The following is a 27,790-nucleotide window of genomic DNA, read 5'->3' on the forward strand; positions in this document are numbered from 1 at the left end:
CTATTGTGGAGAACAGTATCAATCACATCTATCAGCTGTGTATAAGTAAAAGCTGACAGCAAAATCGGCAACAAATGTGCTCATAGGGAAAAGCAGTCTCTTACTTGCATTGCTATTTATCATTAGAGCAACTGGTAAAAGGAAAGGAGACCTCTAAAGCTTTATTAATTATAGCCAAATCCAGGAAAATCTCCCACGTAAAGTGAATAAATCATGATAACATCACATGCCCTACCATTAGCAAATTGCAATATTTTCCTCTAACATAATAAACCGCATACTTAACAAAATCAGAAAGTATAAATTCTAAAATTTTTTAATCCTTTAAAAAACAATTTAAAATTATCTTGATCCTTCCTTAAATGCTCCTGAGTTTCACATTACAATTAATATTTTGCTCCACTTACGAGATCTGTTGTTCTTGCTTTATTGTTTTTAAGCCAGAATATTTGTTGGTTACTGAAGCAAAGTTAACCAAGAACTTTTTGTTTCAGGTTTAAAGTCTGAGGGCCTCTATAGAGTCTCAGGCTTCACTGAGCACATTGAAGATGTGAAAATGGCCTTTGATCGAGGTATATAATTTTTTAATCTTGTACAATTTTAATCTAAACTTTCAGTTCTAGGACTTTTCAGTTCTTTTTGCGTCTGTATAGGTACCATGGTAATGAAACTGGCACATAAGCAGAAGTACAGAAAGCAACCTGTCTTTTCTGAGTTCTTAAATTAATCTGTAGTGCTTTTCATGAGAAGAAAGAGTATTTCATAGTTGGAAGGAATAATTAAACAGTAAGTAATGGTAGGCAGAAGGCTAAGTGTTCGGGGGACTGGATGATTGCTCAACCTAGCAGCACAGCCTAGGCTCCTAGTCCAAGTATGAGCCTAGATAGTACCAGGGGGAAGTTCTTAGTCCTATCTTTAGTAAACTCAGTGCTTTACAATACGATAATCTGAGCTTAAGAAACAGGAACTCCAACTGGGAAGTCATTCTGCCTGCAGCCTTGCAGAAAGCACTGCACTGCTGTGCACGTGATTGCATCTGCACCACAGATGAGAGGAGCATTGTGGAGATTGGTTGTACAGCATATTGAAAAACGAATAATTAAAACACTGCCTGATTACCATCCTAGTAGCACTTCTAAATTGATTTAGCTGATTACATTTGTTCTGGTTGTGCACACAGTCTTTGCACACAGGACTAATTCTAAGTATATAAGTAAGTGGGTGCAGAGTAGGGCCTACATCAACAGAAAACACATTTTCAAGTACATTTAAGAAGTTACATAAATATTATTCTCCTTTCTGATAAATAGTGTTTTCCTTCCTACTTAATTTTTTCAGGTATTACCTCTGCTGTGTTAGGGAATAGGTCAGACACAGCCCAGTGATCGCAAGGCCATGGGGATGAGGCAGGTCCAGGTCAAGCCAGAAAGTCAGCCTGTGGGTCAGGGTACCAACCAGAAGGGTGTGTGGCCAGGCACAAGCATGGCCATGACGCAGCTGGAGACAGCTATGAAGTCACTCAGGCGAGGACTGGGGGCCCTGGGCCCATGGGCAGGAAGCGTGGGGGCTCCAGGGGAGGCTGGGCAAGGCCAGTGATGTCTGTGGGTGGCAAGTCTTACACTTACTGTGCCTGAATACTTTTTTGTTTGGAGACAGTTTGTCATGCAGACGTCACTGGCAAAGAAGGTCCAACTAGGATTTCCAAAGTGACTGTATTCATGCTATACCAAAAAATCCTTTGAAAAATAATACATGTTTTAAAACGTGTCGGACACTGCAGTTGTGAACATATGCATATACACACATTGGTCAGCCATGATTTGGGCGAAAGAGATGCACAGTGATATGACTGCTATCATAGGAAGATATATGTTGCAGATGTGCCACATGAAGCAGTGCTACTGCAAGGGTCACAGTCCCCATAGGTCCCACTCTGCTCCCTGCAGGTAAATCTGGCCTGGCAAACCCTTTTGTTCTGTGTGTTAATACTCCTCTAAGTGTACCAACCTGAACAAAACCCAGAAGGAGAAGCACAAGTTGAAGAGGGAAGAGTTTGAAGAAAGCAGATGGAAATTTATGTCTGAGCATGACTTGAATACTGCTGCAGCTGTAGTTCCTTTGCAAATTCTTTGAACCATTGCAGCCAGTTCAGTTTTACAGACAGTGTATCTTTTATTATTGCCTACATTCATGGCATAATCTGGCGATACACACTTGAATTAGACCCACAGCAAGGAAGAAAGTGCGATTTACTGCCAAGAAGGCAGCACCTAGAAACAGGAGGAGTAAGGTCACTAACAGTATCGGATTTCCGAAGAAAAAAAACATGGATAAACATGGAAGCAGAGAAAGCAAGAACTGAGTTTGCATACAAGGCTGTGGGGAAAAACCATTGGGCATAAATTGATAAAAAGCTGTGTCTTCATTTTCTTTTAACAGTCGCATGAGGGAAAAGGGCTGAGAGTGTTGCCATGAATAATGCTAAAAGCAGCTCATAACAAAACCTTGTTATGAGAAATGCATGACTAGATGTTGCTGAGACCAGAAGCTGAAAACTTCAAAACTTTCTAGTTTTTCACTTTCTCCCTGAACTGAGATGGCAAAGCAGGAGTTGTTTTGGGTGTTGTTTTTTTTTGCAGGCAGGGATTTAAAGAAAACCAAAATAGATTTTTTGTTCTGACTTGTGGGCTGTGCAGCTAGAAGGTGGTTGTCAGCTGGCAGAAGGTTGAATTGGCAAGATGCTTCCAATCTGACAGCTCAGGGCTTGCTTCCCCGTCAGATCCAAGTTTACAGAGACAGGGACCCAACCCTTTCTTTTGCATCCCAGCCCCACAGGTAGGAACATCGCTTTTCTGCTGCCCAGTTACCCCTGCTTAGCCCTAGAAGCCAGAGCAGCAGGGAGTGGACTATCCCAAGCATGTGGAATATCCCAGATCTCTGTCCCAGGTGACAGAGCTGGGAGAGAAGGAGGCTGAGAGCCAGATGGCGGGTCTCATCTCCAGTAATGCCTGGAAGGTTTTTGTTCAAATTTCACTTTCTGCCCAGAAAGTGAAGTTTGTGGGAGTTTTACAGAACTGTTATTTTTCACATTCACTACAGGAAATCAACGTATTTTTTGCAAAAGTAAAGAAAAAAAAATAGGAAAATTCACATCTGAAATATAAAATGGAAAATTCCTGATCAGTTCTGGTTAATAGACAGGTGTTGCAGCAGAAACAGCCACATCACTATCATCTCAGATATCTCTGGAGCATGCTGCATAGCAGAAGGTAAATGTGTTTTAAAAGATGTTGGGATAGTCAGCTGTCAAAGGAGAAGCTCAGAGCAGGGCTATGAACCAGAGAAGAGAACTCTTTAATGGATGGTCTTGGAACAATACTAGAGGATGTACACTGGCCAGGAATAAATTTAGTTTGCCAATTTAAAGACCATTTTTTAACCATTTGAAGGCAAGGCTCTGAAACAACTTTCTAATAAGAGCAGGGATAAAAACCTTAACTAGTTTTAAAATGGAAGTTGAGGGGTTTACGAGATGGGTTATGTGGCACGGTGCCTGCAGGTAGCAGAGCACTGCACTCCGGCATTACAGAGGTCCCTCCCTGCCCGTTGTTTCCGAGTCAGTCCCCAGGCACCTGCCTAGAATGCCAGTATGCTTTTGCAGCTCTGGAAATACAGCTTTTAATCAACGGGTTTGAAAATGAACAACCGAGGAGTCCTCCCATTTTAATGCGCAGGATGCATCCTTCAAATAATGCCATCAAGCTTTCTGGTTTCCCAAGTCTTCGTCAAGCCACAGGAGCCAGAAGAGAGTATGATACAGGGATGAGAGGCTGCGGCTGACACGGCCATAGAGTACCTCTCCTGCTGATTTCATGTGCAGCTGAAGGGTGCAATGAAGAGAAGCCAGCCCTCCCTCTGACTAATTCTGCTTTGCCAAAGGGACACTCACTTGTTGCTTCCCAAGAATTATAGCAAGAACAGAAAAGCAAAGGCAGGTTTGAAAGATAACATCTGGGGAAGAGAATGGCATCCCACATAATATTATTTGGGCCCAATGAAGCTGTGATATTTGATTTTAAAATAGGGAGAAGTTGGTCTTCGTCTGATTTAAACTAAGACTCCCTTCCAAAGCCAAAGCAGTGTAAATACCCCTACTGTAAATTAGCGTTAGGCTCTCTGAGGCACTGACAATGTTCTATTTTAGTGATTTTTTGTAATGAGAAGGAGGGGAATAATGTGGATTTATTTAATCTGGTGAATGTTGGTGCTGTAGAATGACAGTTGCTCTCTGTCAGCATTGTTGCGCTGTGGCGTTGTGGCATCCAGAAAAACCCTCATTGTGTGCTTTATCCACAGAGCTGCCATTGTCACCAGTGCATTCTGTCCCCCCACTTGTTTGTATGACTGGCTGGTACAATACACTTGCTAAAAATATTATGCTGTTAAATATTACATGAGTCCTTAGAGGCATCCTAACTCATACTCACTCTTTTGCCAGTGTAGCTGAAAACCTGTCAAATGCCAAATCCAAGAAAAACCACAAAGAAGCACGTTAGCATGGCAAAGGTTGTGCAATAAAAGCAAAGCATTAAGCAAAAAGGAATTTAAGTGGAAATGTAATTCAGTATTCAGAGGGCATAGCCGAGGCTTTAAGAATGTAATACTTATTCCATTTCATTCTCTGATAAACTGTTGGTATATTTCTATGGCATCCAAAGTCAGCTGAAACCTTTAAGGAACAGAATAAAGACTTTCTTTGTCTTGAGGTATTCAGACTTCACAATAATGCAACAAAACATGTTGAGAGTCAAAGTAACAAGGAAAGAGAAATGATGGGGTTTGGGCAGGATTAGGTTTGTAAAGCTGAAATGAACTATATGTTTGTAATCCAAAATGAAAAAAAGATTGTATTAACATATGGCCACTGCAATGGTACTGAAAATACTAATTACAATCTGAGAAAAGTTACTGTATTGAAAAGTTAAAATAATGATTGTGGTAATGCAGAAGTTACCCTATAAAACAGATGTAGTTCATATGGTATGCTATTGCAGAGGATCCTCTGTGAAATCTGTATCATGACTTTACTGGCAATGAATTAGCTTTTCTTTCTTAGTGCTTTGAATTTTACAAGTGTATAAATAAAAAATACAAATCCAGGACTTTGGTGAGGATAAGGAATAAGTGCAGCCTGCCAAGGGCCTTCAGTTGCTGAAACTGAAAAGAAAAAAAAAAAGACAATCCAAAATCTACCAAAGGAAAATAAAAATTCCCCTTCCCCTACATACCCACTGCAGAAATGTGTAGGTATATTATAATAGGTGTATTGTTGTGCTCACTTTAAAATAATTCTTCAGTATGTTTCCAATGGATGTACATTTGTCTCTGAAGTGAAGAGAAAAATCTTTGACTCAGGAATTAATGCATTTTTCCTACAGTAAGTGAATATGTAAATAAGAGGTATGTTTGAAGTACATTGTAGTTTGAAGTACCTCTAGCTGAAGCGCCCCTTTAAGGAAGCTTGCTGGGCTGCTTTGTAAAAGTACTAAATAAATAACACTTCCACTTAGTATACTGGTGACCTGGATAATAGATGCAACCTTCTGCTTTGCTATATCTGTTCTGATGCAGCTGCTGGCTCCTTGGAGGTATCTGTTTTCAGTGGAGCATTTTGAGTGCTCAGTGTCCATCAATTAAATAGAGCTCTCCACACAAAGCTTTACAAGACTAATGCTACTGTGCCTGGAACGTGTGGATTAAAAAAAAGATTGGGGCAGTGTAAACATCCTCCTAGGGCTTATTGATGCTGTATTAAATTAAATGCTGATGGATGTATTCAGACTGCTCAGCTGCATCAAGAAAGGCTGCTTGTTTTAAACACTTAAGCATATAATCTCCTCTTGATGAGAACATGTAGTGCTGTTAGTCTTAATGAGAATTATGTGCATACATTGGACAGGACGTATCCCTTCAAGATTAATGCCATAGGTTTGTATAAAATGTCTACAATCAATATAAACTCTTTTACTCTGCTGTGAAAGCCTTTATCACCATCTTAAGACACCATGTATCAAGCACACCCACTCATCTGTCTGTATCAGGGCACGTCTACAAGCACTAGTTATTGCGAGACAAGCAAGGCGATGGCTTTACAGCGTATCGGCGCCTCGGTGGTAGCAGCCCAGGCTTGCTCGTGCACCTCCTGGCAGATACGAGCAAACTCCTCTCCGTTGTTCAGGCAAGCATAACCTCACATCATGCCACTCACCATACGGTGCTAATCTTTACCACCTCCTGCAGGGGAAGCGCTGTTATCCTCACTTGAAAGGTGGGGAATAAGGACTACGGGGTGTAACTGATCTCAGAGAAGCCTGAGATAAGCTGGGGGTTAAATCCAGACAGCCTCAGCCACTGCTTGACCAGTACCCTACCCCATCTTTCTACTGGAAGATGGCCAAAGACAGGCCCCAGGAGGGGAGGACAGCAGAATTTCTCAGTCTGGAGAAAAATGTGGCTATGAGGGTACTAGGTAATACAGAACAGATGTAGTCATTTGAACTTGAAAAATAATAGTGAACCAGCCTTGCCGCTAGTTCTTGTAACTTCACTCATTGCAAGCCATGAGTTGGTCAAGGGCTTATCAGCAACACTTGTAAATGTTAAGTTCATGTGATTAAAAGTGCTCCATAATGGAGTTCTGACTAAGTGTGTTATAATATGTGGCAAACAAAATGTATGTTGCATAATTCATCTATTTAGCTGTTCTGCATTACAGGTATCCATATTCATTAAACAAATTGTGATCCACATTTCAGAATAAATTGTATAGCTAAATGCCATAGCATGTCTATTTAAATTCAAATTGTTGCTATAAATAAATAAGTCAAATATTAAGACATTAGAGGACTTCCAGAAAATAAGGCGGCTTTATTACTAGCTAATCAGTATAGATAGATTGGTGCAAGACTTACAAGATTTGGATGTTTACTCTGATTTTTCCTACTGGTCTCCTGAGGGTCATTGGAAATTTATGTTATTTCTCTGTGCCTCTGTTTCCCCAAGTGAAAATGAAAAGAATGGTCCGTACTCCTGTGCATTGATCTGCGGATACAAAATACAACACCAGAACAAGTTATTAATAGCTTATTTTCAGTGAATAAATGGACCAAATTCAATAAATATATTATTAACATGATTTTTCATCCAACATTAAAACATTATGTGTGAGATGGTACACTGCAGATGGTACACTGATGAAATCACCAGCCCCTCCAAAAGATGTAAGCAAATAAATTGTTTACTAAAAGATAAAGAAACTACCATTCCTCATTCATATACTGTAATGTTGGTAGCAATATATTCTCATTAAAGCCTTCCAAATGCTTTCAGGTTGTTTTTTCTTGTCAGGTTGAACACAATAAATCTGAATTAGAAGCCCAGCCTTGCTTCAGTCAAAATTAGCCTGGTTTCAAAAAGATTTCTTTTTCCTTTTCTAGATGGTGACAAGGCTGATATTTCTGCCAGTATTTATCCAGACATAAACATCATTGCTGGAGCACTGAAGCTATACTTCAGAGACTTACCGATTCCCGTGATCACCTATGACACCTATTCGAAGTTCATAGAGGCAGCAAGTAAGTATTGCATAGTAATTTGTACCGATCTTTAATTACATTTCCCATCCATAAAGCTGTCCACGTTAAAGAAAAAGGCAAGACAGACGACAAATTGGAAGTAAGGGCATTGTTCTGTTCATTACTTCACTGCCATGTCCTTCTTTCACATAAAACTGTTGCCTGATTGTTAATCAGATGGGACATCATTCAGGTTAAAAAATAAAAGTAAACGTAGGGTATCAAAATAACTGACCAGTTTCAGAAGGCATGGTTTCAGTCTCAGTCAGTGAAGCTACGATGTGCCCTGGGATGGAGTTTTGAATGGAATTGCCTGTCCTTTTCTTGTAAACGACCCAAATTCTGTGCCAACAGGCAGAATGTCCAGTGCTGCTGCAAGGACTGCATCTGGCACTGGGAGGATCCCAGGGCTGGTGTCATGGCCGCAGCGCTGGCTGCCAGACACATGCAAGATGGGGTGGTCAGTGAGGGGTCAGGGTTGATGTGAACAGTGTGAGCCCTGAGGGTGTGTCCCATTTCCCCACCATTTTCCCCATCTCCCATACCCTGGCCTCCTTTGGCCCCCACCATTTTCCCCATCTCCCATACCCTGGCCTCCTTTGGCAACAAAACTGCGCTGCAGACAAGCACATCCCCTCCTTCAGTCCGTGAGGGATCAGAGCAGTGAGACACCCCACAAAGCACATCTGCCCCACAGTTCAGGTGCATCCCCTGTTTGTTAAGTCCTACAGTATCTAACCCGTGTCCGGATGGGAGGCACGGGCAGTTACCCCCTGCCCAGAGCTGGCAGGTCGTGGGTGCACGCTGTCAGGGAGGGAGGAGGACAGCAGCATTCGTTGCCATAACATTGGCAGAGTGAGCTGAGATTTGCCTCAAATTCTACTCTCTGGGGAGTAGCCTTCCACATAATGATAGTCCCTAATGAAAACTCACCAGACGGATTGCATCAAAATCAGATTATTAGCAAAGATGTCAAAGACATGAGGTATCTACGAAGTAGCTTCCTTTCTTCTTTAAAAAATATCCTTAGTAATTTTGAAATGGCACCCAATATATCGATAAGCAGCAGGAATAGTGGTCTGTCTGTGTGACTGTGCTGCCTTCCCTTACCCTCTGGCTTAGCCCACCTTGCAGTCCCCATGCAACCACAGATACCTCTCTCCTGCACTCTCTTCTTCCTCCTTGGCAGAGAAATTATTCTTGCTTGTCACTTGTCCTGTAAAGCACATGCCCAGAGGAAGCAGTTCCTGACATGTCAATACACTAATCTCTTAAAAGCAGGACACACAGATTCTTAATCTTCTAAAATTTTGGGCTGATGGTGCCATTTGTATGAAAAATCATGCAGCAAATATAACTCTGACTCAGTTCACAGCTTGGGAATCTATACTTTTCATGTATATGAATGTAAATCCTGCTCAGATTTTTAGAGAGATTGCCAAACAGTTTTACTGATGCTCTCTGATCACAGATACCTACATATTTAAATACTTTCAGAAATCTTTGTTTGTGTAATTCCATGCCATTTCAATCTCTGGCTAAACTTATATATTCAAGCATAGTCTCTAAAAGCATATATCCACACTCCCATCTGGTTTTGAAGGCTAATGGAAGTAATCTTATGTAAGATTTTAAAGAGTCAGTTCTGGGCAGACTATTATCAAGCACGTAAAGAAGCTCAGGTACTGTACCTATACAAGCCTGTAGGTAGAGCTACAGACCATAGAGACAACTATTGGGTGGTCTTTGTTGCTGATTTCTTTGTAAAGCCTTTTTTTTTTGAGGATGCAGAAGTTGCTGATAAGCTCCATGTTTATGAGTTTAATATTTATCCCTCCAAGCACAGTCAATGGCTTGTAAATGACTCCATAATAATAAGTTAGCTTCCTGAATTATTGCTGTTTACAAATGGAAAGCCCTATTAACATTAATCCTGTTTGATGTTTTTACAGAAATCTCCAATCCTGATGAACGTCTAGAAGCAATACATGAAGTGTTGATGTTACTCCCTGCTGCTCACTACGAGACACTTAGATACCTAATGATTCATCTCAAAAAGTAAGTTAATTGGCATGCAGGATAGTTCTTGAAGAGCTTAACAATTTTCTGCTTTGAAAGAGAGACATCACAGAAAGTACCAATAAAGCTTCCATTAGGGCACTGCCACTAAAACAATAATGTTGCAAATAAGCAGACAAGCTATGTTTGTATAAATGCATATAAGCTATGCACATATATAGCATAGATCCTTTTGCTGGCAGATCATTGCAAACCTTTGAAGAGTTAATTGAGATTTGTCATGCTTCTCTGAGGCAGATGATATCTGCCAAATACCAGAGTGGTAGGTACTTCAGCGATGTGCTAGATGTGCTGCAGTAAGTCACTTGATCATGCTTTGCTTCTGCCTCCCCTTACCTCCTGATTTGTCTTCTTGAACGATAACCCTAAAAGGAAAGAGCTGTCTCTTACGAGTTGTTTGCGCACATCACAGTTAAGCCAAGAATCAAGCAGGACCTATTTTTATACAACTAGTAAAAGCAATACAGGCCCTTATCAGTTCTATCTCCTTTGGTTTTAAACACACTCTGCCTCATTTGCTTTCCAAAGCTTCTGTAGGCATACATGACGCATACATAAGGCTTCATAAGGCATACAAAATTTTCAAAAGTGCCTAAATTTCATTTTTGAAAGTGACTTGGGAGCGTACTGCTGAGTTTTCCAAGTTTTCAGGTAGGTACCTAGGAAAATTATGAAGTGCTCCAAAGAGGGTGCCTCACTTTCACTAATTTCAAGCAAAACTGTTTTTCAAAACCATGCTAACTCCACTTTGCTACTTTGGGTATTTACGTGCCTCAGGAAGTCATCTTTGCAAGTTTTTAAAAACTGAAGCTGAATAGAGACTGGCATGTCATCTCAAAGCAGGCCTTCATTTAAGGATATGTTGCCCAAGATGTCCCTTGTCTCTGCTTAAAGTTTATGGTGCTGCTTGGGAACAACAGAAAAGAGGTTAAGGCAGGAATACAACTACTCACCTTTTATACAGCAAATCCTTGTTCTCTTCTTAGTTGTCCCGCTACTTGCAACACAGTTGCGAATTTGGAACATTTTCTGTGTGCACTATTCTGCACTATTAATGCCAACCTAAAAAGAGAAATACCTCAACTCACATAAAATTGCACCAGAGAGCTTGTGTGAAGTGCATTTCATGCTCAATCAGGTTCTCATTATGCAGAGACTTTTCCTCATTTTGAATCGGCTCAGGTCATTACAACTGAGTAATTTTTCCTTCCGATGAGACATTACCTGGGCACACAGGAACTTCTTTGGACTCTGCGGAAATGAGATGTGCAAATATCCACCCTTGTCAGCACATATGCATGGACAACTCAGGATGAACCATGTTGGCTTTTAAGAAGGCCTGTGGAGGCTGTAGACAAGCCAGCTGCATACAGAATCAGTACTTTCATGTCCTGGCAGCAAATTTTTCATAGACAAGTATTGACTTGCCTTCCTTCTTTTTCATGAACTGCAGTACAGGCTTTGGTTCAGCTGTTGAGCTGAACTACTGATGAGACAAAAATAGTCCAAACAGCTGATTAAGCTTTCTCTCTCAAATACCTGCAAGTCATGCAATGAATTTCCTCTCCTTTCCCAAATCGTAGCTTTCAGCATCTGCACAGAAATCAAGCACATGTCAGTTCCTATGGAGAATCTGTTGGAGAGATTTGAATGCAAAAGACAGAAGATCTTTTAGGTTCAGACTATGCTGTTCGGTAGATTAAACAAGGACTCCCAACTCCAGCCCCATCAGGCTCTTCCTGCACGGAGAAAACATGCGCCAGTGTCAAAGACTCTATGTAAAGACTGCAGGATCACAGCCTCTACACCAGCGCTGTTTCTCAACAGAAGAGAAACTGCACTGAACTGTTGTTAAAAGCACAGGAAAATCCAGCAGAGGACAATGGCAGCAATGAAAAATGAGTTTGTCAGTCAATTAATTGTTTTCTTCAGTTATCAGATAACTTTTTGCCCAAGATTGGAGGAAATACAATAGCATGAGCAGTCCCCCCCTGTGGTGAAATGCACAGAACTCCATCCATGCTGACATTGCAGTGAAGCTGTGAATCTTCTCTGTGTTCACCCCAGGCCATGCAGCAAGCCCCACGCTCCTGCGCAGAGGTGCCAGTAAGATGTATGTAGCATTGCATAGCTCTTCAACATCTGTGCTGCATACATCCACAGATGGAAAGCAGAGTGTTATACATACACTTGCACAGAGGTGGCTTGGGCTAGGCAGCCTTGCTTTGTCTTTTTTCCTTGCAAAGCACAGCTAACACCTGTGCTAGAAGATGAGGATGTACCTGTGAGTAGGGACACTAATGGACTTCTGTCCTGAAAGCAAAGAGGAGCAGTGTTTTTCTGTGACAGAGCCACTCTTTGCAGAGACCCAATAGCAGAAGCAAAACCTAGTCATAAAAGGACCTTGCAAACAAGGGAAGACCAGATTACTGCTGGTTTCAGCCTCTTTGTGCTCCCCCGATGGCATGAGTGAATCCACTGCTGCCCAGCTGGGAATTACCATGGCCGGGGGTGGTCTCAGCTGTTGCCAGGAGAGCTGGCTCCAAAACCAGATGTGCTCCACCCTGGCAGAGGAGTTGTGTGTGGAGGAGATGTGAAACTTCACCCACGCTGTACTTGGTAACAGCAAGTGTCTGGTGCATGAGGGACCGTGGCCGATCGAGGGACCATGGCTGTCTCTACACTGCAGTGCAAGAGCGCTCTCAGGACCCAACTCAAATGCCAAAGTCTCAATGGGACAACACTGATGTGATCCAGCTCTATTACCAGGAGGAAAACCTTGAGCACACCTTGCATTTTCCAGCAGGCCTGACTGATTTTCCAGTCAGGGCTGACTTCTCTGCAGCTTGGCCAATCCTGGGTGGTCTTTGTTTGCTGCAGCCACATATAGTCTACCTATTCTTGTATTTACATTATAGGACCCGTGCCAGGCAACAAAACAGCCTGGGCTCCTTCCTAGAAGTGCCTCTCTTCTCTGTCAAGGATAGGTGGCGTTTGCCAGGCTGCTCCAAGATTCAGCCTACTCCTAAAGTATAACAAGTAATCAGAATCACCCAGCTCTTGGTTGGCCTGAGGCAGCCAGCAAGGCAGAAAGGTGTGAAGGGATGGGTTCCTGCAGGCTGGAAGCATGTCTGGGAGAGCGTGGGGGTCATTGGTAATCAAAAGAAAATCTGGGTTCGTATTCAGGAAGCACACCCACACCTCTGGTGTGATGCACACCAAGCACAAGGTGCCAGAGAACTGTAGTTACTGTAGCGTAGGACACTGCTCCATACATCATCATTTGAATTGTTATTATGCTTTTCAAAAAAGCAACTGCCACTAATTCTTATACCCTAATGGATAGCCACATGGAAAAATCACTTAAGAGTCGCATGAGGGGTGTTTAAAGGCACTGGAAATCACAGCCCCACCGTAGCTGCGTTGTACTTGCTGTGGAAGCAGTTACTATATTGAGTGAAAGTAAAAATTGTTACTGAAAAATGTCATTATCTACCAATGCTTGATGTTAAGCAGTACTACAGATTAAGATGCATATATTCTTTTCTTCTGGGAAGTAAACAACTACTTACTTTTTTTTCTTTCTTTTTTTTCTATTTTAGGGTTACCTTGCATGAAAAGGAGAATTTTATGAATGCTGAAAACCTGGGAATAGTGTTTGGGCCCACTTTAATGAGACCTCCAGAGGACAGTACCCTTGCTACGCTGAATGACATGCGGTACCAGAAGTTAATTGTGCAGATTTTAATAGAAAATGAAGATGTTCTCTTTTAGACAGAGAGGCATATCTTCAAAGCCATTTGTGTTAAAATAATTAGTTTGAAGGAAAACAACATTTCTTTAAATTTTTTTAAACATAAAGGAAAAGTTCCTTGACTGCACTTCAATTTCTGCAAAGTTGCAGATGGATGCCAAAATGTTTAGGGAAAGCCTATGTCTCATAGACATATGCCTCTTTGTAGAAGGGAAAAAAAGGTCAGAAAAAATCCTCTTACCTTGTATCTTTTGCCTTGCCTCAGATGTATATTTGTTTTGAGAAGTTGCAGACGATTTTATTGTTAACTTATTAAGAAACACAAAACATATTTTAATATGGCTAGAGAAGCAAAAAGGTACTTAATCAGTGTTACTTGTATACGCCTATACATTTCCCTCTCCATGAGACATAATTATATATGTCAATTGTGAAACAGAACCTATATTATAAAGATATTTTTACTTTACCTAGCTGAAAGAATGGCATTTTATTTTAGCAAACTATAAATCAATGCGGTGCGTTGATTATTTTCCACGTAATTCTTTCCTGCATTTTTGCTATGATATATTGAAAACAATTACCACTAATGCAGTATTATCCTGACATACCTCTTTCATTGCAAGTGTTTTAAAGGAGAATTCTTTTCTTGTATGTATTCCAGCTTTCCTTAGGCTTTTTTGAACATTTAGGCACTAGCATCCTAAGATTGTACACTTTTAGCCATTTGCTATTTCCCAAAACATATAGTATTTTCTCTTCTTTTTTTTTTTTTTTTTTTACTCCCATGTAAGATATGGTATTGAGAATTTTTCAAAAGTCCTAGTGGTAGTATCAGTTTCACATGCCAGATTTTTCTTGGATTACAGTAATATGTAAGTTAAGTGATGCTGGGACACTGGATATTTTCTGGCCTTGTTGAAAAGTTAGCACTTTTTTGGGTTAATTATGAAGGATTTGGTTTTTCTGTAAAAATCGAGTTATGTTTTGTCATGTTTCTGTATTTATAAACGTACGGTAAATCTGCTAAAAATGTAGGTATTTATCTTGAATGTGTTTCCTGATGGTTTGTTAAAAAAAAAAAAAGAAAGAATGTGTAGGAAATGTGGGAGTTGGTAAATTTAATTATTACCAAATTTTAATATTTTTCTCCCCTCACAAACATTGACCTACAGAGTTCATAGTCTAACTGCAACTTATTCCTAATGTTAAAACTGTTTCTCAGCATGAGATGTTTCTGCAAGCATAGAAAATCAACATAGTTTACTACCAAACTCGATTTTCAATACAAAAAAAAAATTCTAATAATCCCTCATCTTGATCATTTGTATCATATGCTTGGTAACTCAGTGATGCAGTTTCCTGAATTATTTCAGGGAGCACATGTTTCTATTCAAATTGAAAAATATGTGTAACTATGATAATGAAGGGAGGTGGAGGGTATGACTGTAAATTTGTTGTCTTCTAGAGAAATAACTAAGGGCTAGATAGATTAATCCAGATTGCAGAGCAAATGCTAAATAGTCTGAGTTCCCAATACTTCCATAGATCCGCCTGCCTTGTACAGGACTATTTGTTGTAGGTTATGTACTACTTAATACTGTCATAAAAATGATCTGGAAATGGTTTTATTTTGTGAAGTGAAATATGCTTTGTAATTTATGATAGTGTAAATGGAAGGAAAAATCCCATTAAATGTGTTAAAGAGTTCTGGTGTCTGTCACTCTGACCACATGGCAAGCTGCCAAATGAAAATCAATCGCTAATTACCATCCTGACATTGCTGGAAACTTTCCTACTTGGAAAACTTACAACAGTTTTACTGAATGTCAGCAGTTTCAGATTGGCACTTGGATGCCCATACTACCACAGCCAAGGCTATGCACACACTTAGTTTCTGCGATCACCCTGAACCACCTCTTTGTAAAACGTCCAAGCGGGCAATGAATCGCAATATCAATCCAATCAATATCCAAGAATCAATGCCATCAGAGCACTTTTCCACTCCCTTGAATACAGACATTTGACTAACAAATGATTTTCTTTAGTTTTTCTGGTGAGTTCAGTAATGAGTTGGTTTTTTTAAGGCAGGAACAGTATTTTAGTACCCTTTTTTTTTAATTTTTGTAGGAAGACAAGCAAGTCATTCTGCTTCTGCTTCTCCCTTTCCCTCTATCATGGGCATACTGGTAGCTTTGACATGTCTCACAGTCCAGGGTCTTCAACACATGTCCCATCCTAAGGATTCGATGACAGTACAAAGCAGTGTGTTCAGAAATACCCATGCTTAGTGTCTTTGGAGAGCAGAAGTTTCTAATCTGTTGGACAGAGGGAAGAGTATGATTCTGCATCTTAAAACACAAATATCTAACGAATTGTTCATGTTTGTCTTGGCTAACTGATTAACCGATGTCCAGCATCCTCAGGGGCATACTGAGCATGGAGGTAAAAGGACACTGTCCCCTCCGTACCTCATTAGTGCCACCTTGTGCCGCGCACGCTTCATCTCTCACGTCGGACTTACTGTGGCCATCATCGCTGCACCTGGGGCTGAGCAGCACCTCTGAGATCTGATCGTCTCTGTTCCAGATTCACCATTCAAGGAAATAAAAAGGCAGCAGACTTTTCTCTGCAAAACTGACTGCTAAAACAGAAGAAGAAGCATATTTATCTTTAATGGAAGCCTATACTCCCATACCTAGGAAAAAAATGGGTCTGGCTGGATTACACCAAATCCTTCCCTTTGCTTCAAAGCATTCAGCAAGAGTGTGATGACTTATCTCATGAGGCACTACTAGAGAGTAGTAAGAGTCATTTGAAAGATGCTCCAGGAGGCTTTGTTTGAGCTGATGTAACTTACCTGCTAGGTCATTTCACCTCGAGTGGAATGCAGCTCCGCTCCAGTGAGATACCTGTGTCTGACTGCATTGGAGCCTGTCTGCAGCCAGATGTTCAGCAGGAACCTTGTACCCCTCCAGCTACTGGAGAAGGCCTCTCTGGCGGAGTGCTGTGGGTGCAGCAGCAGTCCCCTACTACAGGCATCCACCGGTGATTCCCATCTGCCATTCCGCTAGCCCCATCTTCTGGTGTGATGGGTGCAGCTCCGTACCCCCTTACAGCTGGTCCTTGGAGCCGCCTGGGTGAGACGACTTGCCTCCCATAAAGCAGAAGTGGTTTAGCCACAATTAGGAAAACATTACATGAAGTTAATGGTTTGTAAGCTATTAACTTTCCTAAGCGCTGTGGAACAGCTGAGATCTCTTCCTTACACCTCTGTCTTTGCGAGACTCATTGCTGTCAGGTGTAAGTATTTCAAGCCTGCCAGGGTAACTGAGCGAAGTTTCCTGATGTGCTGTGTCTGACTCCAAAGCACAGGTGTCCTGAAAAGGCAGCTGGCAGGCAAGACTGAACAGGGAACTGCTGAAGGGTTTCCTCAACTGAGACACCGATTTGGGGCTCCTCCACCCAGAGACCAGTGTTGTGGTACTTAATTATCTCTTTCCCACTGTCAAATACCATTGGAATTGGACAAAGGATGTAGAACTTACTGAGGACAGAGAAGAATTTGCAAAAAGAGAGAAACAAAGAGCATAAGTGCATACTGTTTCCTCAGGAAAAATTCTTAAAAATGAAGTTCCAAAGGAGACAGAGCTTTGCTCTCAACTGGCCACTTTGCGAGCTGATGTCAGTTTAAGCTACAGAACAGGTCTAACAGAGCACAAAACGGGGTGAATTGGTACCGCATTAATTTTATTTCTAAGCAAGAGGTAAGACTACACTTTCTTACACACTTAACAGTCTCAAAGCTCACACAACATTTGAGCTTAATGAAGGAGACAGGTCTGCAGGGGCACTTGGCCCGAGACTCTGGGAAGGAATGTATCAGGTTTGGGATCTCTTCTGAAGCAAGGTGCTTGAAAGACCTGAGCTGTGCGTTACTGTCAAATTTAGGATACAGGAGGGAGGAAGGATTGCGAGTGTAGTATTGGGCAAAACTCTGGTCTTAGTGAGACCTTGGAGAGGTGCCAGGGGTGCCTGCGGTAATAAATAGCTGGGCTGAAGGAAGGCTTAAAGTCACATTGCAAGGAGGTGAAAGTGAAGGTAGGTACCGAGAGTGGTTTGCAGAGCGTGTGGAGCAACTGTGTCTTACGATAAGCTCAAACACTGCACAGCGCAGATCTGTACAAATGAGACGCTGTGAGATGATTAACTGTGTTTGCACAGGGCCCTGCCTGGACTCGCACGTCTGGAGGGAGAGCGTTTTCCTAACCCAGCCAGGCTGCTGCTCTCTCCCCCTCCCTCCCACCTGGAGATGGAGACAGCTGACAGCCTCTTCTGCTCCACCTTCAGCTGCTGCCAGGATCACGCTCCCCCACGCAGGGTACAGACAGGGCAAAGGCAGCCTGCTCCCCTGATCCTGCTAATGGCTGGGCAGGTGCTGCCCTGCTGTCTGAGAAGAGGCCAGAGAGGGCAGAAAAGGAGATGGGGCTGGGCGGAAGGGTCCGCAAGTGGGCACTTCTCCAGCTGTTGAAGCTCCCCAAAGTGGCAGCAGCTGGAGGGGATACGACATTTTCCCTCGATGCTGCACTCCCGCCAAACCTTGCTGAAAGGGCACAAGCCGCAGGAGCCTGTCTGGCTGCCTTTTTCTTTCTTTATTGACAGGTACCGAGTCAAGGTCTGCAGAAAAGTGAGGAGGAAGATTTGAGCGCCAACAGACCCCCCCGCCAATAACCAGGAACTGATGAAAACTCTGAGTAGGAAGGTAATTCACAAAGACTTACGCAAGGAGAAGAATGCCATCTAACTGGATCTTCAAAGCAGAATTATATTGCTATATCCCCTACAGCTATCTAAAGGGAATGAAGAGACTATAGGGCTCACGGAGATAAGAGTGAGAGCGTCAATATGTTTTATGTTCTTTAGCTGTAGAGATTAATTCCTTGATTAAAGTAAAGATCATGGTTAAGATTCAGAAATCTGAACCTTAGGGAACCATGATTACTGCTGAACGCTCTAGGGCTTGCAGATTTAGGACATCAATGGGTCTTACATGGGGGCCATACTTTACATTATCTTTCTCTGAAGGCATGGTATTCTGGATGTAATTATGCTGATGCTACAGCCAGCGCCAGGACTGGGAGTTCAAAGCCTGAAGGACCTGGATTATTGCAGGATGTTGTAAGGACTGCAGTTAGGAAGAAAGCTTGTGTCAGTTGGAGCCAGTGATTTATAAGCTAGAAATCAGCAGTAGGTTGTAAGTAGAGAAACTGTCAGGGTTCAGTTTACAGTAGACCTGGGGATGGCAGGAACCAAGCTTACCACTGGAAGCTGCCTTCACTGCAGGGCTCTGCAGGGCCTGACGAGGTGGGGGTCAAAGCATTCTCTCTTTTCTTGAAAGTAGGAGCCATTTATTACTACTAAGATGAAGGGTAGAATGAGGAGTAGGGTTAGCTGTAGGGTTTGGAACTGTAGATCTTGAAGAACATAAAATGCTGGCAATATTTGAAGATACCTTATTTTCTGTTCTGCTATAGGGCAGGTATGGATATGACCAATGTGCATGAAGATCCATATTATTTACCACATGCTGCTGCCCAAGAACATTAGGAGACTGGGGTCCATAGGTATTCATAACCAGGTAACAGGGTTATGTTCGGAATCCAAATATTGAGGAACCAGTATTGTTACTGCATGTTGCACAGCCCTCAGTATTAGGAATAGGGCTGATGTCAATAAGGGACAGTTATTTATGGTGGGTTTTTTGTTGTTATAGACATGAGGCTTACAGTTATAATTAAGGTAGGAATCGGGGACAGACTTTGGAAATCTAAAGCCTAGATTTCCAGTTGTTACTGAAGTTCCAAAAACTGCAGTGTGCTGGTGTCAATAATGATCAACTCTGTCTTTCTATTGAATGTGTGGGTTCTCTAGTTAGGAGTATGGATATTGGATGAACTGATTTTTTTGCAAGGCCTGCAGAGCTAGGAAGGGTACTGGTGTCAACAGTCACAAATACCTGTATTTTTCTGTTCAGGTATAGGAACAGGACCTTAGTTTTATCTTCAAATACTGTAAGGGTGAGAGAGAAGATGAGGTTAGAATTTGGAGTTCAAAGAATCAGACTGAGTTTGCTGCTTGATATACAAACGTAAGAAAAGGGCTGGTGTTAGTGGCCTACACTCTTCTGTTTGCTTCTGCTGTGCGGATTAATTCGTGGGGTACAAGAAAAGGCTGGTGGCTGGCTGGGAATTGAAAGTTTGAGGAGCTGTGTTTATGGTCTGTTTTGATGAAGTTTGAGGCCTTCCTTATAGTTATGGGTATCGTTAAGGTAAAGTTTCAGAATCTGTTGTGTTCTGAGACATATTTATTCCTGAAGCTGAACTTCCCATTGAAGGAGGATGAGCACTAGCACTAAGCTAACGTCTTGCATTCCACTACGGGACTAGTCCCCTTCATAGAGCTACTATTAAGGCCCATTAAGTAAGGCTATTAAGTCCATGCTAGCATTGGAGGTAAGATTAGAAAATTTAAGACTACATCTGTATCAGTCAATAAAATGGGGTCAAGGACCTCTCCCATGCCAAACGGCGCGGTCTTCTCCTGTCCACATTACATTGTACTTAACTGAGGTCATCTCAGGGGCCCATGGCGTCACCTGTGGTCTTTCAAAGTTTTTTTTTGTCTAGAGACACCGAATCAAAAATTGTGATTTAGCACCTGTAATAATGCAAGGGCTGTGTCGCAGCCCATTAAACTGGTGTTTTCATACCCCGAGGCTGAGACGGTACAATGCATGTCCTAGACTGTTGCACGAGGAGTGGTTGTGTACTGAAGTGTTTGAGGGTGCAAAACCTATTGCAGTAAAGCTGGAGGACTATGGAGGGGGACAAACTGGTGTAGTTTCATCCCTTCTGCCTAAGGGGAATAATCCTTTGCTCTTACTGCCTCGAAATCATGCCTGACCAGTGGGTATTCACTGAGGCCAAAATCACGCCAGGGAGTCGCCACTAACAATAGAGCCAATTCAGCAGGTGCAGGGTTCAAACTCACTCCCTGGCTCTATTTTTTTTGGCAGGACAGCATAACCTGGGTGTGGATGCTGCAGCCCCACAGCCTTAAGCAACAGCCTGGTGTGAACAGGGAAAATGTTCTTCCCCTTTATAAAACCGTTGGAGTCCTTCCTGTGGTTATGGTAAAGGCTGAGGTTTGAGGTGCTGCTAGCACTTGGAAATCTAAAGCTAGAAGAACTGAAGTTACTGCTGGCTTATTCTGAGTAGACAGCCTGATGCAGATGGGAGCCAATTCTTTGTGTGGTCTTTTCCCGTACGCAGAGGTTCCTTGGTTTAAATTAAGGTGACATTAAGGCTTTGAGATCTAGGAGTTTCAGGAACTGATTTTAATGCTGAATGCCAAAAGACCTACTTGTGCCGGCAGGTATCACTGTTGCAATTTTCTTTCTACAGGTCAATTCCTCAGTTGTATGTCACATTAGGGTGAGAGTTTAAGAATTGAAACTTGAAGAATCAAACATGCTGTTGAATATTGCTGGGAACACGGACCCAAGAAGAGCTCTGCTCTTTCTAGGTGCCAGTGCTGTATGTTCTTTTCTGCAGTAGGCTCAAACATGTCCTTGGCCTTAAGGTTAGCATTTGAGAATCCCAAGTTTCAAAAGCCCAGTATATTTGCTGGATGGTCTGGGGCTTCAGGGTAAATAAAGAGATCTGACAGCAATATTCACTAGTCCCCTTTACAATTCTGAGGCCATCGTTGGATCCCCTTGGTATAATTATAACTGCATTTAATATCGGGGTTAAAGTTGCTGTTATGTCATGGAAATCAAAAGGTTCCAGAGCGCAGCTGGACACTGTGTGGTCCACGGTGTCAGGAAAGCTGATGTCTGCAGTGGACGGTGCCTCTCTTCTCTTGCAAGTAGAGATGAGTCCCTTCAACACAATTAGGTAAGGGCATGGTTTGGTAATCTAAGGTTTCCAGAGCCCAGTTTCGACTTGAACACAGTAGGGTCTGCAAAGTTTGGAAAAAGGACAGTGGGAAGTGCAACACTCTTTTTTTTTTTCTTCTTTCTTTTCACTGCAATAACAGTTTCAGTGTTGTAAGATTACTTTGAGACCTGATATTAAAGTTTGTCTTTCGGAATCTAAATCTTGAGAATACTAGGGCATTTCTGAATTTTGGAGAGCCTGCAGAATTGTGAAGAGACCTGATGTCTTTATGGTCCAATCCTACACAAAAGGAGCATGTTACAATGTAGGAGAAAAAGCCCTACAGTTTTATTTTGCAGTGTACTGGGGCATCTGCTAGAATCCTGCACATCCACTCTAGTGAGCAAGCGGCTGTGTGGTGCTTAGTTGCTGGCTCGGGTTAAACCACGACACCCCACTAATTTGTACCCTCTCCTCCTGCAAAGACAGGACAGAATTTAACTGCAGCAGTCTTATTAAGTGCATATAGTATCTAACTTCTATGCATTGAAAGATTCAATGGGTTATTTTACTTTCCTTTTTGTATCAACACTGTAAATATATGCATACTGAAGGAATGCAACAAGTACTTTTGCAGTAAGAAAGAGGCAGAACATACATTTTCACTGTCAGAGTTGTTTTTATATAAACACTAACCTTAGTGACAGTCTTGTGGAACAGCGTGTTGTGACTGATTCGTAGCTGTCCTCCTGCGCCACCACACACACAGGCAGGCAGCACGCTCCCACTTGCACGTCTCTTAAAAGCTTTCCAACCTGCCTGTCTCCTTTCAGTAGACCGTGCTTTCAGTACAGTGTCAAAACCGACAAATCGTTTCCATTGTAAGATTCTTTGAAACAGGCTTAACTGAAAAAAACACACTGATTTGATGTAAGTTTGGCACGATGTGAGCAAAGAGGTCAGGTCTACAGTAATCAAAATAATATAAAAAAGTAATATGGTGGCAAATGTTTTGTATAAGCCTACAACCAGAATGGAAGCTATAAATGTCAACCAGTAATGTTTTTGTGAAAAGGGCTTTTAAAAAATAATAATTACCTTTATTTCTCCATAAATTCCCTTTTTCCCAGGCACTTGCCTGGGACACAAGATGAGGAGAAATGCTGGTGTTCTCTTTCTGTATAGATACAAATGAGTAGCAAAGCAGTGGGTCATACTCACTAGGGGAGCTTGACCCTGTGGTTTGTTGCTGTCCTTAGCCCAAGAGAGCCTGATGCCCTGGTGCTATGCATCTTAGAAAATATTAGTTGCTTACTCGTTAGGAGGGAATGTAAAGGCCATCTTTTCTCACTGGAAGTTACCATTTTATTCCATAGGAGAGATGTTTTGCTGCTGTTATTAATTAGTATGATAGACAGTTTAGAGTACTTTCAAATGTGTGTGCATGCATGCTTCCCTACCAAAAGCCTTTGGGTTCGAAGAGAGCAATCTACAGGTGGTAATATAAATGCACACCCCAGGCTCCTCTCCCTCAGTCACCTGCATTCACCGATTTCCATACCTCTTATCTTTATGGCTATCAGGGAAGCTGCAAGTAGCAGAAGTTGGTCTGCAAAAGAAGATGAGGCTGAAATACCACTGCTTTCATGAACTCCTCCCCACGATCACAGGCATCCTCGAGTAACTGACGGTGCAGCTGATGGGAGGGGTGTTAGGGATCAAATGCCTATTACGTGGCGTAGCTCTCCAAAGGACAAATCACCATTTTTAACAGACAGTGTGGTACAAGCAAATCTTTTTTCTCCTTTCTGGATGAATAAAAAAGGGTAGAGACATTTGTATGGCCATATATCCATCATCACCCAGAAATTCAAAGTCCCCATTCTAAGCCAGTTCCAGTATAAATACTAGACGGCACTCTTAGTGTGTCGGCTACATTCATTTTTTAAAGACGGGCCACTAAAGTCAAGTCCCTTTTCCTCACGTCTACGAAATGTTCACCACCGCGCATCCGTCATGTGCACAGACAAGACGCGTTACCGTTTCAGCCAGGCAGGCTGACAACACCGCGTCCGCCACCCCCCGGTAGCCCCGCATTTCGTCAGGCGCTGGCGGTGCCGCCTCACCTGCGCTAAGGCTCCCTCCCTCCTCCTCCTCCTCCTCCCCCTGTCTCTTCACCGCCGGGTGTCCCTCCGGGGGGCACCGACCCTCCCGCGCCCCACAACCCCCTGCCGGCAGCCCCGAGGACCCGCCGCCGCACCCCGCCGCCGGCCCCTCCTCCCTCGGCCGCCGCCGCTCCGCCGCCCCGCCCCGCGGCAGCCGGGCAGGTGAGCGGCAGCCGCCCCGGCCCCGGGGCCGGCCGGGCCGCCGCCCCGCCCACGGGGACGAGCCGCGGGGCTGGCCGCCACCTGCCGCCGCGCCGCACAGCCCAGCCCGGCCCGGCCCGGCCCGGCCGCCGCTCCCCGCCCTCTTCCCTGCCGCGGCGATGGAGTCGTAGGGGCGTGCGGAGGGAGAAGCGGTCGCGCTTCCCCGAGGGAGAAGGAGCGCGCTCCCGCAGCGGGCGGGCGGGCGGCCCGCAGGTCAGTGTCGCCTCCCGTACCTGTTGCGCCGGGAGCCGGCGGGGGGGGGGGGCTGGGGAGCGAGCGGCGGCCCATCGCAGGAGCCCGCAGGAGGTAGGCGGGCTCCCGGCCCCGTCCCGCGGGGAGGCAGCAGCCCCAAGGTACCGGGCCTCGGGGTCCGCTGCTGGGCTGGGGGGGCGGCGAGCGCAGGGAGCGGGTCCCGCGGCTCAGCTCCGGGGCGCTATCTACCTCCACCTCCGTCAGCCGCGCAGGGGAAGGCGCGGTGGCGTTTCAGAGCCTGTCACCGGGGCTCGGCCGGGGGCGAAGCGCAAAATCCTCCCCCCGCGCCCACCCGGCTGCCTGTCCCTGCTCGGCAGCTCCGGGGCGAAGGGCAGACCTCCCCAGCAGCGCTGCCCGCGTTGGGGCCGGGGGGCTGCCTGCTGGGCAAGAGGGGTCCCCGCCGCCTTCAGCTGGACCCGGCGCCGGCCCGAGCGGCGGAGGGGCCCCGGCGGGCGGGGTGGCGGCGTGCCCGGCTGCCAGCCTGCCCTCGCTCTCTTCCCCCCCCTCCTCCGCAGGAGCCCGAGATGGCGGACAGCGCCGCGGCCACCGCCGCCCCCCGCGCCGGCGTGAAGGGCAGCTCGGCGGGGCCCTGGTGGAAGTCGCTGACCAGCAAGAAGCACAAGGAAGCGGCGGCCGCCCCGCCGCCCCCCGCCGCCAGCGAGGCCCCCGCAGCCCCCTCCAGCCCCGGCGGCCGGGAGGAGCAGCCGCCCCCCTTCGGCGGCGGCGAGGCCGCGGGGGCGGGCGGCGGCAACAACCGCCGGAGCCTCCGCGTCTCCCACTCGGGCCGCTTCAAGGAGAGGCGGAAGGTGCGCACCTCGCTGCTGGCCGACAGCCCCGAGGTCTTCGACGGCGGCGGCGCCCCGGGCCGTGCCGCCCAAGGGGGCGAGTAGCCCAGGAGGGCTTCGCCCCCCGGAGCCGCGGCCCTCTGAGGAGCCGCCACTGGACGGGTGGCCGGAGCCCGCGGCTGCCCCCCGGCTGGGCTTGGCCTCGCTCGGCCCCGTGGGCGACGCGGAGGCGCGTGGCAGCGGCCTCCCCAGCCCTGACCGGTCACCGCGGGGAGCCCAGCACCTCCGCCCGACGAGTGAACCGCGTGCTGCGTGACACGAACGCCGCCGAGACCCGACCCCCGGATGATGGGACGATGTGATTGTCTTGACAAAATAACACCAATAAACACCCCACTCCCTGTACTGTGGTGAGCGGACTCGCAGGTGCTGTCCCAGGGCCGAGGCTGGGCTTTCCGTACCGTCCCCCGGTCCTCGCCGGGAGCCGCGGCGCTGACTTTTCAGGCCTGCGACCCCGCTGCTCTCGGCTCGCCGGCCGAGGAGGTGCTTTGCTGCTCTCGCCCGTCTCACACGCTGCCTTACGGAAGGAAGGGTGAACGAAGTGCTTTTATCTAACTCCAGGGCCGAGGACCTCGGCGCTGCCATACGTGCTCCTGCCCTGCCATTAGCAGGCACACCGTGAACCCGTCCTCCTCCCCTGCGGGGGTCAAGAGAGGGGTTACGGTGAGGGGCAGGCGCTTGCATTCGCCCGTGCCCCACATCACGTCGCATTTAAATATGCAAAAGGCAGGACCGAGCTGGTCTTCTCCCTCTTCTTACCTTGTAATGATAAGCAGGTGTTTCAGAGGCAGGTCTCCTGTAGCTCTCTTACAGAGGGAGGCCGGTTGTCGTCTAGCAATTCACGCTGTTTGCCCAGGGAACACATGATTTTTGCATAATTGGTGATAACTGGCATAATGAAGCTCCGATGATGAAACTGTGTGATAAAATGTAAATACTCCTGGGAGACGAGACCAGGCCTGGTGAGCACAGGCAGGGTTGTACCCCTAATGTGGAAATAGGTTTGGGCACCACTGGAAATGTTCTTTACTGTTTACCGTGTCTGAGGCTGGCGAAGCTAGGTTAAAGATTCCCAGGATTTCTTTTGATAGCAAGATAATGTGCTTTAACTCGGGCAGCTATCTGCTCCCTCTAACAGCTTCTGGATTTTTGGATGAAGTAAACTATAAGCCAGATTTGTACTGGTATTGTGCCTTACAGAGCAAACTCAGCTAAAAACACTCAGCAATTACACATTTGTTGATAGTAGGTGATGTAGCAACAACTGATTTATTTATTTTAAATGTATTCACGATATACTTTATATTGTTAAAATGGCTTTAGACTTTTTCTGAATGTGAGATAAGGTACTACATAGTGGCAGGGACTGAAAATTATTTCCTAGCAGTCAAGTATTACGCAGTTATGATTTTGTTCGGTTGTAACTAATGATTTAAGGTCAATTAAAAATAAAAAGCGACCTGAAAGGAAACAAGAGCGGAGAGCTGAGTTCCAGGTAAAAATATGCATTAAACCAGTCACTGACAATCACTGAAATGATGCAGTAGGTGCTGGGCCAGTGCCCTATGGTTCAGTGTGTGTGTAATAATATATAATGAACTTTGATAAACTCAGACAACCTAGCTGGCTTAGGTACTTACCGGTCCTTTACTCAGCTAATCCTTCAGACACTGAAGGACAAAGGGACTGTAGCATCGAATCTATTTCCATAAAAGCTTTTTTTCCACCCAGTGTGCAGACATATGCTTTTTTATTTCATTTAGTAAAACTACACGGTACTGGTTTTGGACTGCCTTTTTACGTTCCTGACTACATGTTGACCGAGCAAAGAGCTGGGGGGTTCTGGGGGAAGCTCTTGGAAGTTTCTCCTCAGAGATGCTTTTCTTACATGGAGCCTCTTCAGTCAAGGGGTATCTGAAATCCTTCCACTAAGAAGAAGCAATTGGAGCAAACCCAGCCTCAGACGAAGGGGTGTGAGAGAGAAGGAGGAGAGTTTAAAAGCTGGGAATAGAGAAACGGATGAAGAAGATCCGTACTTCAGCTACAGTTTAGCCTGGGGTGGGGGGAGAGGAGGCAGAAAGGGGTAGCTTTGCTGCCGGGGTTGTCATACTGCCTTTGGAAGGCAACATGTTCCTATCTATTACAGGCAAAATAAATTCTGCCTGTATGTATTCTGGGGCCCAAAGAACCTTTTTTGTATGTTTATGCGTCCAAAGTGGAAGAACAAGTAAGCAGGTGGTGCACTGGTGTGTTTCGTACTCCTGCATGTGGTTTAGTGTGAGCTCTGTGAGAGCTGGATCCTCAGAACTATCCAGAGGCCTGAGTATGGAGGGTTTTATACATCTCATGCAGATGCTTCTCTGCATTTTTAATCCTTACACTGTTGCGAAAATACAGTTTCCTCTCTCTCCTGCACCTCCAAGCTACCTCTTCCTACAGTGAACCTCTATGTGCTCTTTGGAAAGGTCTTGCTTTAGTTGCAAGTCTTTACCTAGGCACGAGATACCTACCAGTTTGGGTTTTATTTGAGAAGAAGTTTAGTATGCTGTTCAGATGGCTGCTGTTAAGATTCGATATCAATACCAGTTAATATGTGACTAAATGTTAGCTATGTCTTAATCCTTGTGTATGGCACTTTCAGCTTGGAAATTTGGTCAGAATACAAAGTCAATAAATGTACATAAAATGACTCACTTGCAGCCATCCTCCATCTTTATCCTGACCTTGAGCTGTGGGAAGGAGACGTAATTCTATCTTCCTGCTCAGTCAAATCCTTTCTTCAATGAATTTGATAGCAGCTGCTGAAAAACTAGAGCCATGAGAAAACAGGCTGCCTGCCTCGTCTCACTTTCCCCGCCCTCTGTGTAAGGGCCACGCAGGAATATCTTCAGGTTAGTGCTGACCTGTGTACCACAGCGAG

At 44.7% G+C, this 27,790-nt stretch overlaps 2 protein-coding genes across 4 annotated transcripts in view; both read left to right on the forward strand.

Moving 5' to 3' along the window:
- Positions 1–15,177, forward strand: part of CHN2 (chimerin 2) — a 168,141-nt gene extending 152,964 nt beyond the window's left edge. For both annotated transcript variants that reach the window (XM_075051562.1, XM_075051572.1), the window contains exons 10-13: positions 495–572; positions 7,497–7,634; positions 9,587–9,692; positions 13,316–15,177. In XM_075051562.1, coding sequence (XP_074907663.1) covers positions 495–572; positions 7,497–7,634; positions 9,587–9,692; positions 13,316–13,487 — 494 coding nt within the window. In that variant the 3' untranslated portion in view covers positions 13,488–15,177. The remainder of the gene's footprint in view (positions 1–494; positions 573–7,496; positions 7,635–9,586; positions 9,693–13,315) is intronic.
- Positions 15,178–23,747: 8,570 nt separating this feature from the next.
- On the forward strand, positions 23,748–27,495 carry PRR15 (proline rich 15). 2 transcript variants are annotated; one of them, XM_075022499.1, is made up of 2 exons: positions 23,748–23,986; positions 24,541–27,495. In XM_075022499.1, exon 2 carries the CDS (start codon positions 24,550–24,552, stop codon positions 24,913–24,915), a length of 366 nt encoding a protein of 121 aa, XP_074878600.1. In that variant the 5' UTR covers positions 23,748–23,986; positions 24,541–24,549; the 3' UTR covers positions 24,916–27,495. The 2 variants fall into 2 exon arrangements, with proteins under 2 accessions (XP_074878600.1, XP_074878601.1); XM_075022500.1 differs by lacking the exon at positions 23,748–23,986 and adding an exon at positions 24,047–24,079.
- Positions 27,496–27,790: the final 295 nt, after the last annotated feature.

The sequence above is a fragment of the Buteo buteo genome, chromosome 2, assembly GCF_964188355.1.
Source record: "Buteo buteo chromosome 2, bButBut1.hap1.1, whole genome shotgun sequence".
Classification (NCBI taxonomy): domain Eukaryota; kingdom Metazoa; phylum Chordata; class Aves; order Accipitriformes; family Accipitridae; genus Buteo; species Buteo buteo.